Source organism: Plasmodium gallinaceum (assembly GCF_900005855.1).
Source record: "Plasmodium gallinaceum strain 8A genome assembly, contig: PGAL8A_v1_76, whole genome shotgun sequence".
In the NCBI taxonomy this organism is placed as follows: Eukaryota; Apicomplexa; class Aconoidasida; order Haemosporida; family Plasmodiidae; genus Plasmodium; species Plasmodium gallinaceum.
In genome coordinates, this window is record NW_021628238.1 from 153706 (window position 1) to 176979 (window position 23274).

At 20.4% G+C, this 23274-nt stretch overlaps 3 protein-coding genes across 3 annotated transcripts; 1 reads left to right on the forward strand and 2 right to left on the reverse strand.

The window, feature by feature from the left end:
• Nucleotides 1–1647: 1647 nt before the first annotated feature.
• Nucleotides 1648–17535, forward strand: PGAL8A_00195900 (cysteine repeat modular protein 4, putative; the record flags this gene model as incomplete). Its single annotated transcript, XM_028670648.1, has 2 exons — nucleotides 1648–2024; nucleotides 2241–17535. 2 exons carry the CDS (start codon nucleotides 1648–1650, stop codon nucleotides 17533–17535), a joined length of 15672 nt encoding a protein of 5223 aa, XP_028527379.1.
• Nucleotides 17536–18027: 492 nt separating this feature from the next.
• Nucleotides 18028–18711, reverse strand: PGAL8A_00196000 (cytochrome c oxidase assembly protein, putative; the record flags this gene model as incomplete). Its single annotated transcript, XM_028670649.1, has 1 exon — nucleotides 18028–18711. The coding sequence occupies one exon, from the start codon at nucleotides 18709–18711 to the stop codon at nucleotides 18028–18030; it is 684 nt and encodes a 227-aa protein (XP_028527380.1).
• A 1253-nt stretch (nucleotides 18712–19964) lies between these two features.
• PGAL8A_00196100 (conserved protein, unknown function) lies at nucleotides 19965–22853 on the reverse strand (the record flags this gene model as incomplete). Its single annotated transcript, XM_028670650.1, has 1 exon — nucleotides 19965–22853. One exon carries the CDS (start codon nucleotides 22851–22853, stop codon nucleotides 19965–19967), a length of 2889 nt encoding a protein of 962 aa, XP_028527381.1.
• Between the last annotated feature and the right edge of the window lie 421 nt (nucleotides 22854–23274).

Sequence of the window (23274 nt, forward strand, 5' to 3'; positions counted from 1 at the left end):
TAAATTAGAATACTATTGATTAGATTATTTCTATTTTGTTCTAATTTTACAAATATTATTGCAAAAGAATATTTATATCTGTTAAGGTTTATATATATTTTTTTTTTAGAATTTAACATTTTGAAAATAAAAAAAAAAAACATAAATATATTAAATATGAAATCAAATTACTTCATTTGTTATTAATTATAGAATTATTTTAAAAATATATTTGCTGAAGTAAAAAATTACACATGGAATAATATAATTTTATATTCTCCAAGATTTTTTGAAAACATTTTTTTTTTTTTTTTTTCATTTTAATAGAAATTTTTTAACAAATTAAAATTAAAGAAACGTTACAATTTTCACATATATGTATGTATGTTACATATATGTATAAAACTTGTGTCAATTTAGTTTCAAGTGGAAGTAAATATTTTTTCTTATCTACAATTTATTATGTGATAAATATAAAATTAAGAGACAATTTGTATTTTTTTTAATGAAACTATAACATTGAAGAGATAAAAACCTCTGTAATTGAGTAAAGAATAATAAAAAGAATCATTTTTTTCATAATATTGTTACTTCAATTAAATTTTAATTACACTATTTTTATTAATACATTAAAAAAATAAAAATTCTTTTTAAATAAAAGAAATAAGTAGGATTCTCAAAAATATATTTAAATATTTAAAAATGAAAAATTAAAAGAGATAATGAAATTATATTGCTCAAAGGAGATATAAATAAATGCTATATATAAATTTAAGTTTTATGTATAATCCTGTATTTGTAAATTATACAACATTTAAAAAAAAAAAAAATTACACTTTTCCAGTCTTTTCAATTATATTTAGTTAAATTTTCTTTTAAAAAAATTCGTATAATTTTAAAAAAGAGATAAATGATTTTTTTTTCTGAAGTATAAAAAAAATAAATTATTTTAAAAACAAGAAAAATCAACTCCTAGTGTAAAAAAAAAAAATTGTGTTGTCTATTTGCATGCACTTGAGCGAACTTATTAGTACCTTAATTAAACAAAAGGAAAAATTATCTTAAGCAAATATATATATAAAAGATATAATATATTAAAAAAAAAAGAAATAAAAACACAAACTTAAATTTTATTTAAAGAAAATGATGTTTTTGTAAGAATTTGCATTTCAGACAAAGAAAAAAAACAAATAAATGCTGTAGGAATTTTTTATTTCTTATTGTTGCAATATATCATGAAAAAAAAAAAAAATTTTTTTATATATAACAAAAGACAGTGTACTACTTATTTAAGAATATTTTAATTTTAATTTCTTTCACCTTTGGAGTACCTGTTTCATAAAAATATGCAACGATTTAATCTATATCTTTTTGCATAGAGTAAATAATTTCTTTTTAGGAAAATTTACTTAAAAATTTAATAGATTTGCATTTTTTCATTTATACTTGTAAAATTAAAAAAAGTTCATAAATTTTTTTTTATCACACAAAAAAAAAATTTTTTTTATGTATAGTTTACAGTATTTTTGATCTACTACTATAAATTTTGAATTATATTAATTTAGATGTATTCCTAATTTAATTATTTAAATATATATATTTATATTTATATATATATATATCTATAAAAATGTAAACAAAAATATATTGAATTAATGTTAATGAAAAATGAAATGCATAAAAAAAAGGAATAATATAAACATATTGTTTTTCATTATACTTTTTATAATTTATTTAAGAAAATTAAGTGCTAATTTTACTATATCAAATTTCACTTATTATAATGGGAAAAGTAATGTGAATATAGAATTGTTTGAAACTGATTATTTGGCTATATTTAAATTATCAGGTGACAGTATAGATAACAGTGATTTTGAAATTAGTGATTCTTATTTAATTTTTGAAGACAAAAATATAAATAATTGTCACATATATAATTATAGAAATGTTGTGGGAACAATTAAAAAAGAAAAAGATCATGATAAGTTTTTATTTGTTCAGAAGAAGAATGTACCATTACATATTAAAAATAATAAGTATCGATGGTAATATCTTCTTACATGATTATATGCATATGTATTATATTTACATAAATGATGTTTACTTTTTTTTACATAATATTTTAACTTATTTCTATTGCAAATAATTATTTTCATTTCCATTTATAATATTATTTTATTTAAAAATATAATTTTTTCTTTTTTTTTTTTTTTTTACTTATTATAATTTTTTCTTCATTTAAACTTAATTTTTTTTTTTAGTTCGAATTTTTATTCTGTTAATAACTCACCTTACCCTGTTCAAATTATAGAAAAAAATAAAGAATATATAAAAGTAGAAGGCCTTAATAATTGTAGTATTGATGACACTGATAAATTTATTTTTTACTTCAACCTTTTAGAAAATTTTTATGTTTCAGAAAATGAGAAATGTGATCAAATAGCAAAATCATCTTTTATTACAAATATAGGAGTTAACAAATGTACAGGATACATTGGATATGTAGAAGATCTTTACAAATTAAATAATGATACATACTACATATGTTTCAAAAGTAATAATTTATCAATGGTTGTTCATAAAATTAGTATTAATAAAACAATTATGATGAATACATTTTACTGTAATTATGAAAACCTACATTGTTCAATTTATATTAATCCCACTTTTATAAAAAATATACCTAATATTGAAGATGATACTTTAGTTCTTCAACCAGAGTGTGGTGATACAAATATTCCAATTTTAAAAAATAATCATATATTAAATCACGGATATTATACTTTTAATTTTGATAATTCTAAAGCATATTATTACTTGGAAATATGTTTAATGGATACAAAAAAATATAAAAAAATAGGTCATATATTTTTTCTTCAAGTACAACAACCTATAATCTGTTTCATTGGTTATCAGTGTGTTATTAAAACATACACATTAAAAAGCCAAATGGATTATATACTAGGTGATATTAGAAACACAACTTTTTCTTGGTCTGATGAAGTTTGTAATTATAGAAATTTTATAAACCAAGGAAAAAAAATAAATGCATTAAAAATAGATGATTATTTATATTTTAATAGTGTTGATGTTCTAACAAACGAAAATAATTTCTGTTTAACTAATCAAGAAATATATGCTCCTCTATTTACTATACTTTTAGTTAAAAATCCAGAATTTAGTATATATTACAGTATTATTAATGATATACTTATTAATTATTCAACACATTCATTAAAATATAATAATTATTTAGGACCTTACTTAAAATATGAATGTTCCAATAATAATATAGTAAAAGATGAATATGATAATCATCAAAGAAATGATGATTTTGAGTTTCTATATAAAAATGAAAAATTAAATATAACTCTGAAATATAAAACGATAACCATGAGATTATGTTTGAAGTTGGTTAATTACTATGATATTGGTTCTGTAAAAATTGAGCAGCTATCAAACTTTAAGAAGAACTCTTTAAGTACTTTAAAATTTAGCGGTATTGTATCATTATTTCATGAAGACAAAAACACAAAAATCTTAAAATTTGCAATCAAAGAAAGTGAAGACTGCCATTCGGACAAAGGTTTTTTTATTGAAGCGAATAGTAACTTAAAAAATAAAACATTCTATCAAAATAAAATTAATGATATAGACGTAATATATGAAGGAGAAAATAACGTAAATTTAGATAAATTTAAGTACTATTTATGCATGTGCTCTAAGGAAGAGAAATGTAGAGAAAATAATAACCTGAAAGATTATTATACCTATACCAATATTTCTATATATAATGATTCACAACCACAAAAAAAAAAAATATATGTATGCAAATTGCTTTTTAATTGTTCCTTTACTGCAACATTCCACTCTACACATAATTCTGATAAATGGATATCTAAAAAAGGAAAATCTTGTAGTTCCAATGAATTAGTAGGTATAGGAGTAAATTCAAAAAATAATGTAGTCCTAAGTAATTACCCTTCAAATTTAAGGGTTATAGATTTTGATATATATTATTTTGTCAGTCAAATGAATATGAATTTATTAAATACAGATATAATTATATGTGGAAATTATAATGATCAAGAACTTACAGTTTCTATAGAAAGTAATTTTTTTTTGGTATATCAGACTGCTCCTTATGAAGAACTTGAGATTGTTAACATAGAACATTCCAATTTATGCCATAATAAAAAAACTCTTTTTATATATTCCTATTTAAATGGTAAAAAAAATCTATTTAAAAAAATTGAAATTGATGAAAAGAAAAATTTCAATAAAATAAAATTAAAATTTGATTATAAAGATTTAGAAAATAATGAAATATATTTTATAAAGGAATGCCATTATTGCCCAAATATTTTAACCTACAATCATAATGAAGGTCATTATATTTTTCAGAGCTCCGTTAAAAATTCAGAAAAGTATTGGGGCATAAAAAAGTTAAAGAATAATAATTTCAATTTTACAAGTAAAGCTATAGATATATTTAATTGTTCAAATGAATCAGCTGAAAATCATGCATTAACTAGTGTGATAATCTTTGATGGACCACTTAAAGAGATTGAATTTTACTGTTATATGGGTTTTGATTGCTCTCATAAAGTAGAATTCTCATTATCGGTTGATCATTATTCTTTTTTTATAGAAATTACAGAAACTTTTAGAATTACAATATTTTATAAAGAAACACCTAAAATTAAACATTCAGTGCATAAATTGAGTGATTCTAAAAGAATCTCTAAACTTGATCTAAAAATTTCTAAAAATGGCTATAATACTTTGAAACCAGGACCCTATAAAATAATATATTCTAGAAAAATTAACGGTTTAACTGTTGAAACATATATCGGAACTTTTCATTACATCGGAGCACCTTTACAGAAATATCATATTGTTGATAAAAATCAAAAAGAAATTGTAATTTACGGCTATTTTAAAAATGTTGAAAGTGAAAAATTAAAAATAGTAAGTTATTCAACTTGTGATTTTGTTCAACTTTTAAATCAATCTTTAGGACAAAATAAACATGATGATATATTAAATGAAGTTTTAAACAGCGTTATTGATTGTAAATATCATGATGATTATAAATTAATATGCAATTACAAAAAGTCCATCATAAATAAATTTGATCTATGTTGGTGTTATGAAGTGGAGAAAGATTTATGTAAAGTTTTAAAAAATATAAATTCAAAAATAACAGAAATTTCTTCTTTATCGACTTCTATGAGTGCAGTATTACAAATAACTAAATCATCACACACTAAATTTATTAACTATGAGATTAATAATTATATTTTTATAATAGATGATGATTGTACAAATATCAAAAATATTAAAAATAAATCCAAAATGAATACAGAAAAAAATATTTTAGGTATTTATACAGAACTAAAATCTCCCCAAAAATATGAATTATGTGTTTGTACTATAGAACAAAATGTAACATGTGAAAAGGAAAATGAATATAAAAGTGTTACTGTTTTAATGAACAGTTCAACTTCTCACACAATAAAATCAACTAATTTAAATAATTTTAATAAAGGAAACAATATAGTGAAAGATTTTGATTTCAAATTAGATTATATTGATAACTTAAAAAAAAATATAATTCCAGTATTTGTTTTCTTACCTGGTCCTGTGGAATATAAGGAATTTATTTGTATGTCTGGAGTACCATGTAATGCTACTGTAAAAATAAAAAGTTCATTAAATATTATAGGAAGTAACGATGCCAATAATAAAAATAACAATAATAATGCTGTTAATGCCAATAATGCTTCTAATGTTAATGGTAACGTTAACAATTCCGGTGTTAATAGTGATAAAAATGGGTTATATAAAAATATAAATTCAATTTTTTTTATATTAAGTGATAGTAAAGATTGTGAAGATAACTACAATGTAATATATAAAAGTGAAATAGGAAGTATTTATGTTATTCAAGAAATAGAGCATTTAGAGTTTCAATTTATAGATGGAGTTTATAACTTAAAAATAGACATCGTACCTAAAGATGTAACTAAAACTTATGAAATATGTGCATCGTTTCACTTTAATGATAAACATTATTATAATGTTGGTAATATTGTGTTTTACGGAATATTTAATGATAATGATCAATATGAAGCAATTTCCGGTTTTCCTTTTAGCTTAGAAATAAAGCAGTTTTATTCAAATTTTAATTTATACATTAGATTTATCTATAAGAAATATGGAGATATAAAAACATGCAACAAAAAAAATCGTCATTTTGAAAAAATCATCATTGGTGACTCAGTTGAGAACGCATTAAAATATCATGAATTAGAAAAAATAGATGATAATTTTATAAACTACAAATGGAACAATATAACAATTATTTTAGATATTGATAATTTTGATTATATGACTTCTTCTCAAAACAAAGATGGTTCTCATAATATAGTTATATGTTCTTGTTATGAATTAGAAGATGGCCATTGCGACTCTGATGATTTTTTTACATCCGAAGTTATGACATTACACATGCACACAGCTATATTAAAAGAACCTCGAATTAACTCTACAGTAAACTTTCTAAAACCTTTTACACTTAAATTAGAAACTTCTAAAACACTAAATGGTTCAATCAAGGTTTTTCCAATTGATATAATGGAAGATTTAAATAAATTATGTTTAGAATTAAATCAAAGAAAGATGTTTTCAATATACAAAGCAGAAATAGATGAACACGAACAGATATATAATATACTTACTAATTTTCTTGCTCAAGGACTTGTTATATGCTGGTGCTCCAAAGATAAATGTAATGATAATGATTATTTAACTAAAGTTGCCTTTTTTAAAATGAATAGTCCTAACTTTTTAGAAGTTGATACAGATTTATATGGCTATTTTTCTTTCTATTTATTAAATGAATATATAAATATAAATGATAGAGTTATATTTGTAGATAGCAAATCGATGTGCTCAGATAATAATAAAGTAAATTTATTTGGATATAATATTCAGTTAGATAATGATAATTATGTTATGACGTGGGAGCAAAGTATAGAAATATATGGAAAGCCAGAGAAAATAGTGAGAGAAATAGATCAAAAGCCTATATGGGTTTCTAAAAAATATAAAATATCAAATGTTGAAGAAAAATATATAAAAATATGTTACTGCTTTTATTTTTATGATGAAAATTGTAAAAATACTAAAAATTATATATATGTAGGATTAATATATAACAATACTTTAAAAAAAAAGATTACTAAAAGTATTGTAAGTAATGATTCCATCGATGAAACAAGTAATTTGCATTATTTTAGTAAGGATGCTATAAAATTTGTAGCACTAAGTTCTTTTAATGATTATAATAGAAACATATGTAATAACAACAGTACTCAATATGATATTATGCCTTTTCGCAAAATTAATGCTTTTAATTATTCTACTCCTACATTGAGAATATTAAATATTTTTAACAAAAGTTATAGAAATGAATTAAATTTTACTGTATGTTATAACAATTTTTTTTTTGGAAATAAGACAAGGTTTTCACTAAAAGGGAAAGATATTAGTGATATAAATTCTCACGAAAAATTTGTTGAATATAATTATGAACTAAGCAAATTAGGATTTACATATGATTCGAAAGTAGAAAATATAATTATAAATGATCCAAATATTACAAAAAGAAAAAATTTAGAGTTATCGTTAAATAAATATAAATCAGAAAATAGTATTTTTAGGAATTATTTTTTTATAGAAACACCACTTATTCACAGTATTTCTAATATTTATAGAAATGAATATATAGGATATAGTGACAAAGCAGACATAAGAGAAAAATTAAAAAATATATTAGATCAAATAAATGAAGATTCAACTGTTAATCTAAATGAAACTATATACTACAAAAACAAAGGAGAATTATTAACTAACTTTTATTTAGAGAAAATAATAATTGTAAACAAAAAAAAATTTATCTTATGTTGCAATAATGGAGATTATGTTGAAGTAGAAATTAATAATAAGAAATATGAATTTAAATATTCCCCTAAAGTTGACGTACTAATTAATTCTTTAAAAAGTTATCATCCCGATTTTGAAAAAGATGAAAAATTTCAAAATGCTATATTAGAGCAATTTAATGATTTAGTTTCCAAATCCAAAAAATATAACTATTTAAAAATAAAAAATCCTAATGATGTAGGTTTTTATAAAAATCACACATTTATACAAGTAAAGGATACTATTTTCACAGTAATGATCAATGGAAATAATATTCCTGATCATAAATATATATTGTATATAATTGAATTTAATAATAGTTGTTATAATTTAGATAAAAATTTATTTTTTATTGAAAGCAAACTTTTCACTAGAGAGAATAACTATTTAACCTTTAGGGATATTTTTGTAAACAAAATAAACAATTACAAATTGTGTATATTAGATAGTACATACAATGTTTATTATAATGTAGGAATTTTAAATGTAACTAACTATTATGTAAATGATGATTCTTTCTTTGGTATTGATAATCTCCCTTCTAATATAAAAAAAAAAAATATTATATTAAATGTTTGCATGAATATAAAATCATACGACGTATTCATCATAAAGAGGAGAGACAGTTTTCGCTTCTCACTTGATATGAAAAAAGTTAGATTTTTTAAAAATATAGACAAATTAATAAAAACTTTTCATGAAATAGAAAATGATGAAGTGATATCTTGTAAAAGTAAGATAGATAAAACTATTATCTTAACAAAAAGTCATATTTTTTTTTACACAAAAAATAAAGAACTTTCCTTCTCAACTAAGCATAATCTACTTTTTCCTGTTGATATAGATTTCGATGATACTTATATATATGTTACCGATTTACATTTAAAAAAAATAGCACGTTTAAAAATTTTAAATAATGGAAATCTCAATTTAAAAAGAAAAAAAAGAGATATATATAATAATGAATTAAAATTGAACAAATTCGATTTAAACATAAATAATAAGAAAACATTCAATAAAAATTCCTTTCGTGATAATTTAAATAAAAAGCATAATTTCCAACATGAGGATACATTGTCTTATGGAAAATATCCAAACATTTATAATAAACAACCTGAAATAATTAAGAAAAAATTACTAATAAATAAATTATCAAAAGGAGAAGATATCATACTTAATAAAAATAAACAAAATGATAATAATAATTTAAGTAACTATTTCCTAAAAAATTTTAATTTAAATAAATTAAGAAGTGCTATTAAGAATGAAGAGAATCAAATTGTTTATTTAGAACAAAGTAACAGAAAGAACTCAACAAATGATATAAAAGGAGATGAACAAATAAAATTTAAAAACCATGTTTTAAAAAATTATTTTGATACTTCAAAAAAAAAAAATAAAAAAGCATATTTAGTGAAAAAAAATTTTAAAAAATTATATAATTATTTTCAAGAAAAGAAAAATAATAATATCTTAAGTCACTATTTACATAAAATAATAAGCGATAAAAACATATCAAAAAAAGGAACTCTCCTATACAACTTTATTGAATATATCAAAAACAAAAAAGAACCTCTTGAAGAAAAAGAAGTAGATCAAAAAGTGGAATCTTTATATAATATGAGAAATGATATAAAACAAATAAATAAACAAAATATAGATGATTCAAAATTCAAAAGTAGTAATCTCATGAGAAAAAAAAGAAGTGCAACATATAATATAGATCAATCAATATATGATAAAATAATTCAGAGAAACATTAAAAAATTTACAAATATTGTAGAAACTCCAAAATATTTACCTAATAATCTAGATTATCTTAATTTAAAAAATTTAAAAAATCCTTTATATATTAGCATACATAATGATTTATTGTATGTTTTAGATTCTAGCAAAAATAATTTTTTCAGTTACAATTTAAAAAATAATAAAATAATAGAATTGGAAGAATATAACTTTTCATCAAATATTTTAACGTTAAAAAATCCCCGAAATTTTTCAATATATCAGGGGGAAATAACTGAACACACTACTCACAGAACTAGTCTAGCATTTGTAACACAAATAAACAGTAATGAAATAAAAATTATTGATTTAAATAAGGAAAAATACAAAATTATAAAATCATTAAAATTAAGAAAAGGTTATAAACATAATAATATAAATAATGTAATAGGAATTGATCAAAAATTACTAATTATTACATCACAGATATATGATGAAAATTTAATTTATCATTATCACTTTAACTCATTTGATAATTATTTTAATATATCTTTTCATTATACATTTGCAGAAAACTATAATTCAAATGATAATTTAAATGTAAAACCTGAAATAGGTAAATATAGTGATTCTATAATATTTTTTTGTTTTTTAAAGTCAGATAATAAATGTACAAATGTAGATGAATTAACTAATTTAAATATTTCATATGACACAGGCATAATAACCGGAAAGTTGAATTATTTTGGAAATTTTCAATTACAAATATTTGCAAAAACTCATTTTCAGTATAAAATTAATACATATAAAAATTTATACTCTTATTGTGATGTTGCTAAAGAATATAATAAAGAAAAATCTATTTGTGAAAGTTGTCCAATAGGGACATTTTGGAATAGAGAAAAGTTATTATGTGAAAAATGTGACGAATACTTTAAAAATACTTCTACACTAAAAATAGGGTCCAAATTAATAACTGATTGTTTATGCTCAGCTGGATATGAATATTCAGATAAGACTGCTAGCTGCGAACAATGTAAACCAGGATACTATAAAAAATCTGTCGGTAATTTTATTTGTATTAAAGGATGTCAAATTAACGAGAAAAGCGTTACTTATGGAGCTACAAGTTATAAGAAAATGTTTTGTAAATGTGTTGAAGGATATTATAGAAAAAATGATAAATGTGTTTTATGTTTAGAAAATCATTATTGTCCAGGAAATGATGTATTAACTGCATGTGATAAAAATAAAATATCTAAAAAGGGAGCTAGGTCAGCTAATGATTGTGAATGTGAAGAAAATTTTATTTTAAATAATAAAAATGGAAAATGCTCTTATTGTGCATCTATTGCTAAGGTTATTGATGATGTTATTTATTGCTCATTATGTAATCCAAAATATTTAGATATAAATGTTTTTCGAACACCATTTAAACATAATTATGGTTTAGTAGATTCTACGTACAATTATAATGAAGACTTTGTTTTGCAAAGTAAAATAATGAAATATGCATATTTTAATAAAAATAATGCAGAAAAAAATTTTTTTAATTATATAACTATTAATCACAAACAAAATCAACTAAAAAATAATCAAAATATGCAAAAATTCTCCATAGAAGTTGATGTGGCGGATGTTAAAAAATGTTTATTTTGCGAAAGTGGATATTTTATTAACCATGAAAAAAATAAATGTATTCCATGCAATAATAAATATTGTGAAGGTTTTTCATCTGTTCCAAAAGATTGTCCTAAAAATTCTATTGTAATAAAAAAAAATTCTTCTTCTATTTTTGATTGCTTATGTAAACCGGGTTATGGATCTTCAAATGAAAGAAGAAATGGGCTTAATAAAAAATTGAGCTGTGAAATATGTCCAATGAATTTTTTTAAGCATACCATATCAGACAATTTTTGTATGCCATGTCCTCATTTTACTTATACATTATCAGAGGGATCAACATCAATATTCAACTGTTTGCCAAAAAAAGGATACTTTCTTTATATGTTTAGAAATATAGATATAGATTATTTACGATATAAATTTGATATAAATTCTGAAAATGGAATTTATAGTTTTTTTGAGAACAATGATAAAAATTTTGATAATGACATTTATGATTTATTTTTGGAACAAAATTTCAAGGAATTGTTTGACAATATGAATAACAATTCGAATAAAAATACTCAAAGTAAAAAATTCAATAAACAATCAAATAACCAGATAAATAATCAAAAAAATGTTGCAAATAATAGCTACAACTTAAAAAAATTAGAAAGTTTAGGTTTTTTAAAAAAAACATCTATATTTCATATATATACTAGCCTTTTAAAAAATATAGAACAAAAATATATGTGGATGACTGATAATATGTTAAGAGTTACTTGTCATGTAAATCTAAATTTTAAAAAAAATCCTAATTTTACAATTACATATAAACCCAATTTGAAATCTTGTATTGATGATTGCAAAAAAAATATATACTGTACAGGCATAGAATTTTCAAGAAAAAATGTAGAATACACGCAAATATTTTTAAAAAATAATCAGAAAGTAATTGTTGGTTATTTTAAATGTAAAAATTTTTATTTTCAAAATATATATGAATACACTTCGTCAAATATAGGGAATTTTTTAAATAAAAATGTTGAAAATCAAATAGCTACAAAAAGTACTCTAGAATATACAAATTTTTTATTAAGAAATAAAAAAGATATCATTTTTACATGTTCTATTGATAGAGACAGAAAATATCTATTGTATAAATCCTATCAAGTTGTAGAATGCTTTATAGGTAAATTTTGTCCAGGAAATAAAACTCCATATTTAGTTTCTTGCCCAACTAATTCCACAACGTTAGTAAATTTAGCTACAGATATAGATGAATGTTTATGCATAAAAGGTTATGCATATGTAGGAGTTTTATCTAATAGATGTGCAGTTTGTGACAGGGGAACATACAAAGAGACAATAGGAAATGTTAAGTGTGAAACTTGTCCTTTGACATTTTCAACAGTTAATACAGGTTCAACAAGTGTTAATGATTGTTCTTGTACTCCAGGAAATTATCTTACCTTCGATACATTAGGAAACTTTGTTAACTCAGAGAACATAAATTATAAAAACATTCATAATAAATACTTTATTATTCCAAAGAAAAAAGAAAAAGAATATTACATAACAGAGGTAAAAAAAATAAGTTTCAATGGATTCAATGATAAAGATGATAAAGATATTAAAAAAATATTAAAACTTCATGTAGGAATATGTAAAGCTTGTTCTCTTGATAATCATTATTGTGAAGGAGGGTTAGAATCAAATATTATCTTTAACAATACAGTTATAGAAGGAATATTTCATACATTGCCAAAAAAATGCCCTAAAGAACTAGTGATTCCTCGAGGAATAAAGCAAAGGACTTCTTTAAATAATTGTTTATGCATTCATGGAAAAGTTTTAAGAACATCAAAAGACAAAACTATAGAATGTTTTCCTTGCCCCCCAAATACATTCAAAGAAAGTGAATATGACAATAGTTGTTCAGGAGCTTGCCCGCACTTTTCTACAACATTTGTAGGTTCATCATATGAAAATCAATGTTTCTGTAAGAACAATTATTATTTAATAACTCCAGAAGATGAACATGCAGAAAATAGTAAATCTAAAAAAAGTTGCAAAGTTTGCCCCAAAGGAGCTGTATGTAATAGAGGTTTTAATATCTATGTTTTTTTAAAACTATTAAATGACAGAGCTTATAATGACATAAATATCTTAGATCACGAAAATCCTTACCCAATTAATGGGTACTATGCAGTATACAAAGTAAAAAATTCATATAAACCTTGGAATCCATTAGATGATAATGATGATTTAAAATACACTTATCCATATTATAGTTTAATGTTATTTATTCAAAAGAATATTGAAAACAAAAATTACTTCTTCTTTGAGAAAAATCAAAAATATTATTTGAATGAGGAATTCCTAGAAAATATTAATAAAAGAGATAAAATTAAAAGTAAATCGAATAAAAGTGATAAACAAAGAAATTCATATAATACTTCATTTAAACTTCAAAATTCATTATCATTTTTTCAAAGTGAAGAAAAATATCATAAATTGCAAAGAGTATCTAAAGGAAGGATCATAAATTTTAAAGAGGTTAACATATCGGATACATCAAATCTAGATTCTTCTTTGTTAACTAATCAAGATATAAATTTCTCTTTTTTAGAAACCAATGGAAATATAAGTAATAATACTAATAATAGCGAGGAATATTCTTTAGAAATATTTAGTAAGTATATAAAAGAGGCAAATGAATTAAAAAAAATAAATAGCAAATTTGAAAGATTACCTGATATACATCCCTGTACTCTACCAGATAGATGTTTAGGAACAATAGCAAATTTATGTTCTGAAGGATCCACTGGATATCAATGTAATAATTGCAAAAAAAATTATGATACAAGTTATTTTAAATCAAAGTGTTATAGATGTAAGAATTTATTATACGAAGTATTGCATATTATATTATTGAAGCTTTTATATTATTTTATTGTTATTCTTATTGTGTCACTGAACTATAATAGTTGTATAAATAAATTGTACATCAGTGGAATATTAATAAAAATTTGGTTTAATTGCTCCTTTAGCTTTATCGCTTATGGATTTTTTTCTCCTAATACACAATCGTTTATTGCAAAATATCTGTACCTATATAAGATGGTATTTCTTTTTCATTTAAAATTTTTTTCTTATTACTTAAGGATTGGATGTTTTTTTAATTATTATAATATTGATGTATCTTATAATAACATATGGTATATACAAAAATACATGAAAATATTTTCACCACTTATAGATGGTTTTTTTATAACTTTCATTTTATTTATAATTGTTCAAATATCTAAGTTTTACTACAAAGAAAAAATACGGAATTTTGAAAATTTATTATCTCAAATTCCAGATTTAAGAGATGAATATAAAAAGGAAATTAAAGAAGAATGTACTCAAAAACAAGAAGAAAAAAAGAAAAATAAAAAAAAAATTCATATAATTAATGAATTAGAAGAAAAGGAAATAGTTAAATCTGATAAAAGCACATTAATACATGATTTAGAAAAAAATAATAACACATTAAACGATGTTAAACAAAATAACAAATCACTTTTAAATAATATCAAAAATAAAGGTGATAGAATGAAAAAATTTAAAATTAAAAGAAAGGACAAAAATGAAAAACACCAAAAAGAAATAAATGAAAGTGTAAATAAGAAAAATGAAGAAGACATAAAATATAAATTAAAGTATATAAAAAATGATGAAATATATAAAACATTCTTAAAAGAGACAATTGAATATATTTATAATATAAGAATCTTTGGTCCATGGCGCTTTATGAACAAAAGAAATGAAACTTTTAGAAAAAAATTAGCAATGTTTTTAAGTGATAATTTGCCATGTTACGTTTTAATGACTGTTTTATCTATACCTTACGTACTTCTAGAGTTGATTCAACTTTTATATTGCAAGCCTGTAGGTTATAAATCACAGAAAAAAGAACTATATTTAACCTATTTAACTACTCAAAAATGTTCCTTATCTCATAGATCCTTTTTATTAAGTATGGTTGTTATACTATTAACAACATTTTTTTATTTAGGAATCTGCTTTATTTTATCACTTTTATACATTAAGAGAAAAAAAATCTCATTGTTTAATTCTTTATTAAAAAATTTATTAGCAGGATATAGACAAGGAAAAGCAATATTTGAATTATTATTTTTGTTGAAGAATACTATTTTAGTTTTTATTATAGCTTTTAATGTCCACTATCAAATGTATTATATAGTCTTGGTTACATTAACATTAACAATATTTGCCATTTTTGAGATACTTTATAGTCCTTTTGATAGAAGATCTTTTAATATTCTTAATAAATCTTTATGCGTTGGTAGTGTTTTAAACATTTTTTTTTCTTTGATTATGTGGGGAAGCTTTTATTGGGATTATGAAAAATTCTCATTATTTCCTATTTCAATTATTCTATTTTATCATCTGTTTATGCTTCATAATGTTGTAAAAGAAATAATACTATCTAGACATTTTATGAACAAAGAAACTCTTATTAATATAGAAACAAGTAGTTATGAAGAAGACAATATAAAAAGCAAAAATTACAAAATATATTATAAAGTTATGAATAAAATTAAATTTTTTTTGAATAAAAATCAAAAGAAAAAACTATCAAAAATGGTTGAAAGTAATGTATATTTAAATAAAGCAGATAATGCATCAAAACATGACATCAAATTTGAACCTATAGAAAATATTATTAAAAGATATAATCTTAAATTAAATTCGTACCTTATTAATGATAAAAATAATAATATTAAAATTGAAGAAAATAAAAATGAAAAAGAATTGTTTAATATTAAAAAAAATGTATTACCAGTTAATATACATAATGTAGCATTTATATGGTATGATGATCAAAATGAAGATTTGTTATTTCAAATGCCTTATGAAAATAAATTTTGTTATGATCTTAATGGAGAAAAGAGGAAAAAAAAAAAGAAAAAAAACTTTTTACGTATATTCTCAGATTATATTAGAGATAAAAGAAAAAAAAAAAATTTTAAATATTTTGTCTTAGCACTAGTGGAAATTATTGAAAAATTCATAGATGTATCAAGATCGTGTTCTATATACGAAAATTGGTTTGATTTTTCTATCCGATTTTCTTTTGTTTATATATCTTGGATTAAAAATCTTAACAAAACAAAATCACTTTTACCAAGTAACATGGATCAATTACATAAAAATATGGATCAATTTATTTTTAAGGCCCTATTTTATGAAAACGATATGATTATTAGAGAAGAAAAAATTTCAGAAGATTCTTCAAACATAAATAATAAAGACTTAAAAAATGAAGAATGTATAGAAACACTTGAAAAAAAAAATAGTTTTGAAAATACAGAAATAAAAATTAGTCGTAGTTTTGGTTCTTACAATAAATTAGGAAGTCTAAAAAATAGGAAAAAACATGATGAAACAGTTAAGAATGAAGAACTTAAAGAATATTCCATTTTAGGAAACGATCATGACTCACTATATTTATCTAAGAATGAAGAAGGAAAAACACAAAATAAAAAGGAAAATGAGAAAAAAGAAATATATAATATAAATAATTCAACAAAAAAATCTAACAAAGAAATATCTGAAAAACATTTAAATAATATGAAAGAAAATTCTCACTGTTATAAGGAAGAAGAAAATTCTTCACAAAATATTACTGAGTATTCTATTGATGTTTTTTCTACAGAAATGTTTAATGAGGATATTTTTAAAATGCTAATTTCCTTGTTTGAATTATATATTGCTATGAAAACATTAAAATCATTGAACTCGGATATTTTGAGTAAACTTTATAAACGTTATAACGAAAAATGTATAAATTTTGAGACAAGTGTAATGTTTAATATAAATAAATTAAAAGAAGAATTAAAATTAGAAATAGAAGAAATTAATAATGAAATAAATAATGGAAACAGTATTGAAAAGTTAAAAATGAAAACTTATTATTTTTATAAAGAAGAATTAATTAAAAGAAAAATGCTAGAAGAAGAGTTAATGAATAAAATTAAAAGTTTAGAAGAATGTATTGAAGCAAAAAATAAGTCACAATCTTTAAGAAATAAATTAAAAGATTCAAAAAAAAAAAAAATAAATAATGAAAATGTAGACGAATATTTAAATCGCATATTTTTTCTTTTACAAAATGAAGGAACTTATAAATTAAATCATCCAGAAAATACAGAACAAAAAAGATGAATTATTTCCTTTATAAATTACACATTTATTCTTTTTTTACAAGTTTCAATTTTTTTTCATCCTTTTTTTTTTTTTTTTTTTTTCTGTGTCGTATAATTCGTAAATATTAATTTATTCAATTATATATGTGTTTATAAATATATGTTATAAATTATCTTATATTAAATATCTAAATAATTATATGAAATTTTATATAACAATTGTTAGCTAAAAATAAATTTATTTAAAGTATATATTTACAAAAAAAAATAAAAAAAAAATAAAATAATTAAATTTTTTTTTATTTTCATTTAAATATTTTCTTTTCCATAAAAAAATAACTATCATATATTTTTAGATTATGATTCATTTTATTTTCATTATATATGAAAAGTTCCTTTTTTCTTTTTCTTTACTTTTGATTTTTTTATATATTATGTTTCACTCTTAATTATAGACTTTTTCTATTATATATATATATATATATATATATTACTTTTAATAATACTGTTTTCAAATAACTTGAATTTCTGGTTTTTTTTTGGATGAAATAGCTCTTGAAAGATGCTGATATTCTTCTGGAATTTCTGAATCCGATTCAAAAAAAATATATGATAAAGTAATTTTTTCTAAATTTTTTAATCGAGAGTCATTTAAAATATCAGGGTCAATAAAAAAAAGTACAGGTAAATCAATTTCTTCATTCGCATTTAGCATTTGTTCTTCAAAACAAAAGCATTGAATTTTATTAAAATATAAACCGGCTTCATCAGGTAATACATGATATAATGCTATTCCAATAATTGGTTTATCAAGTAAATTTTTAGCTTTATAAAAGGCTAGAACGGTTTCACCAGGTTTTACAATAATACTTTTTTGTTCTGGTTCGAATACCCAAGGCATATTAGACTGACTTGTAAAATTTATTTCAATCAATCTATTTTTATGATTTTCTTTTTTTTTTAATATTTTATTAATATCTAATTTTTTTTGAATAGTTCCTCCATACCCAGTTGACTGACAAAATAATTGATATAATGGAACAAAAGCAAATGATAAACCAAACATAAATGCAGATATAGATAAATAAACATAGGGAATTTCTAATCTTTCCTTTTTTTCTATAATCATGAAGTTATTAACTTTATTTCGATTTCTTAAATTGAATCTATTAAAAAAATTTTTAATTATACTCATTTTTTTGTGATTTTCATTATTTAAAAACAACAAAAAAAAAAAAAAAAAAAAAAAAATCAAATCAAATAAAAACAAATAAATTGTTATGCTACATTTCCAATGATAACAACTTTTTCTTTAATTACAAAAAATAAAAATTTTTCATTCGTTAAATTATTGTCTCCTTTTTCTTAGTTTGCTAAAACTCTTTATATGATAATTATTCCAATAGTACTATTAAAAAGTAAAAAACAGTTCTTCACATTTTAAAAAATGGGGAATACTTGTTATGAAGAAAAAAAATATATAAATATAAAATATTAGTACCAAATTTAAAAAATAAAATTTCATATATATATATATATATTATGATTTATATATAAGAAAAAAAAAAAAAATAAAATAATTATCAAAATATTTAATATTTTTTTAATTTTCTATTATATAGAGGTTATTAAAAGATAAAAAAAAAAAAAAATAAAAAATAAATAACATGCTACATTATACTTAAAATTAATGATTATTTATTCATTTTTAATTATTTTTAATGTAATGTTTATATTAACAAAAATATTTAAAAACAATTTATGAACATATAATAAAAAAGCACAACTTAAAAAAAAAGTTCAAAAGAATAATTTTTTAATAACTTTAATGTTAAATATATGTAAAGATTTTTATTTTAAGTATGTTATTATAAATCTTAATTTCTTATTTATATTTTTAAAGAATACAAAAGAATTATTTCAAGAATTAATAGAAGATCAATTTTATAAACTTTTTAAATTATTTAAAAAAGAAAACTACAAAAAATATATATGAATTAAAAAAAAAAAATATGTATGGAAAATGTGTTTTATCATAGACTAAATAAATAAATAAATATATATATATATATATATATATATATAAATTGAAAAAAACAAAAAAATGTATAAAAATAAAACTTTTTTCTTTTATTATGTACTATTTAAAAATAAAAAAACTTTTGAATTGTCTAATAGATAATTTTAAGTTAAAAGTATGTATTCAATATATCTGTAAAAAAAAAATTCACAAAATTCCGTAACATAAATTTAAAAGTTTACCTATCACAAAATATTTTTAGTATATATTTACATTAATTAATTAGAACTAAAAAATATTTATATCAAAATAAATATTATTCTAATTTTTTTGGTAATTTGTGATTATATCTTTTATTTTACATAAAAAGAGTAAATTTAGTTAATAATTACTATAATTAATATATATATATATATCATTTCATAATTTTATTTTATTTCTTCCATATTTTTAATATGTTTGTTAAAAAAATATGAAGGATATACATCGGTCAACCATAGAGGATCTATAATAGATGCATTTTTAATAAAAATTTGTGATTGATTATTTGAATATGCATCTATATACACAATGAATTTTCTTTTGTCACATTCAGTTTCGTTTAAAATAGATAAGGGATGAAGAGAAAATAATTTATCACTTTTTTTGTTTAATAATTTGTAATTATTATCACTTACTACTTTTGAAACATTATAAAAAAAGGAAGATATTTTAGCTTTAAATATATATTCTATATTATTTGATTTTTTCATTTCTATGCCAAAATCATTTAATATGTTTTTTAATTTATTAAAGAAATCAGTAGCTTTTTTAATAGAATTATAAACTAAAAAATGATCATAACAAAAGTTTTTTTTATTTTTTGCTTTATTAAAATTTTGAAATATATTATAATAACTTAAAATGTCGCTTTCTTCTGCCATTAAGGACAGCCTCATCGTTTTTAATCTATTTGCATTTTTATGATTAAATGAAAATATAGGTTCATTAATGAGCATACTAACTATAATAGATACTTCGTAAACACATTTATACTTTATACTATTTATTAAAAATATGCTGTACTTAAATTTTAGTGGCAAATAGCATATTAATAAACTTAGTTTTTTATCAATTATATTTCCATTAATATCCATTAATTTTAAAATATAAAATAACTCAAAACATCTTTTCAATGATTTTAACAAAGGTGCAGTAATAAAGTCAAAAGAACATATATTTTTTACTCCTATTGTTTTTAAAAAATATATGTTGTAAAAAATATCTTTTTTTAATATTTGAGGTAAGGGGTATTCATTCATTAAGTTAAGGTAATCATTAATTGTTATAAGTCGAAAGCAAGTGGAATTATTTGAAATGAAATTTCTTTCTTCACATTTATTTTTATTACTTAATACAGTATATTTATGTGTTACATTAAGATCATAATCATAAATTTCATCCTTCATGTAACAAGTATCTATTATATATTTTATGTTTTTTAATTTCCTATAAAATGTCATATCCTTTAATATTATAACTTTGTTATTTAATTTATTTATATCAAAATCATTTGTATATTTATCTTTTATTATTTCAATATAATTACTTGATATATTCTTATCCTGTAATCCATTTTTTACTATTTCTATTTCATAGTCGTTATTTAAGATTATTAGAATATTTTCATTAGTTTTTTTATTTTCAATTAATTTCTTAATTAAATCAATACTTGTTTCTAAGTAATTTGAACATCTTTTTTTTAAATAATATATTTTGTTATTCTCTATATCGTTAGTTCTATTATCTTTCCTTCTATTATTATAACTAATATTGTTAGATAAATGAAAAACAAATATACGTATAGAATTGTTAACTTTTTCTAACTCTTCCGTAAGTTTTTTCCATTCATTTAATTTGCAAATTATATTTTCTTCATTCTCTAACACTTTATTCAGTTCATTTTCATCATAATCGTTTTTGTAATCGAATATTAAGGAATGGTTAACTGAATCCTCAAACAGACAATTTAATACTTTTTTTTTTTTTTTTTTTCTTTCTTCCTCTTCATCGTTAACTTCATCTTTTTCTAGTATCCATTGTTTTCCTATATGTGAATCATAGGAAGAATAATGTTTTTCATTTAAATAAGTAAAATTTTTTTTTTTTTTTTTTTTTTCTTCTTCACTTGATAAAGTGTTACTCCTACTATTTACATAACAATTTTTTTTATTTATTAAATCTTTCAATTTCATATTTTTTATGGAAAAATATTTTCGTTCTTGTTCATTTTTTTCTGAATCATCATATTGACCCTTTTTATTATTGGATTTTTTCTTCTTATAAATGTGTCTTTTTGAACATTCTAAACTACTATTTCTTAATTCATTTTTCTTCCTTACTTTCTCTTCAACAATATCTTTGTATTTTTTTTCATATTTATTATTTTTCATATTTTCATTCTTGTATTTTCCATTACTATCTTTTATACAATTATCATCATTACATTTATCATATTTATCATCTTTTTCTTTTTCATGTTTATTATTATTTGCTTTTTCACTTTTTTCATTATTTTTGTTCTTATGTTTTTCATCGTCCTTTTTTTCATGATTTACATTATTTTCTTTTTCTTCGTTATATATTGTTTTTTCATATTTGAAATCTCTATATATATTATTATTTTCCTTTTTTTTTTTTTTCTCTTCAAGTTTTAATGTATTTGTAAAATTTTGTTCAATTATTTCATCATGATTTATTTCTTTATGCGTTGATAATGTTTGATTAAAAATGTTTAAGTTATTATAAGAATTAAAAAAGTTAAGAACATTTTCAATAAAAAAATCTGAAAAAATAAAAATAAATAAATCAGTTCTTTTTAAAATTATCTTTTTTAACAACGATAAAATTAAATCTGTCTTTGAAAATCTTTTATGAACGTTTGTTAATATTATTATATTAAACTCAATTAAAATAGGATCAAATAATATTTTTTGTAATAATTTAGATTCATTTAAGAAAATAATTTTATTGCTTCTAATGGAATCTACATCTTTATCATTTAAAAAGAAAAAGTAATCTTCCATATCATCTGGAATTATATCACAATAGTTAAAATAAATCTTATCAGAAGCTGTAATGCATATTTTTCCACTTTCATTTAATGTATGAATTTTCTTTTCATACAAAATATTAACTAGTCTTATAATCTCGTTAAATTCTAACTTTCCAATAACAAAAAAAACATTATGAATTTTTAGTAAATTTATTATATCATTTTCAAATTTTTCAAAGAGTAATTTTTTTTCATCTTTCTTATATATTATATAATTTTTCATATTTAAATGAAAAAAAAAAACAAAAATAAAAAATTGGTTAGTATGTGTATGTTTATTCTATTTTATCTTGTTACATGATACTATTTTTTACTTTTTTTTTTTTTTTTTGGATAGAAGATAATTGTAAAAAAAAAAAAAAAAAAAAAAAGTTTAAAATTAAAAATGTTTTAGAAAAAATTTATTCAAATAATTAATATAAGAAAATTATATATTTATTATTTAAAATTTAAAAATTAAAAATGTTTACTTTAAAAAAGTTATTATTTTAATTAAAATATCTTAAATTTTCCAAAAAAAAAAAAAAATACAAATTAAAATAAAAATAATATAGAAATAAATGTTATATTTAAAACTAATATGGAATATTGAAAATGTGAATTCAATACTTTTTTGAAAAAGGAAATAAAAAATATTAAAAACA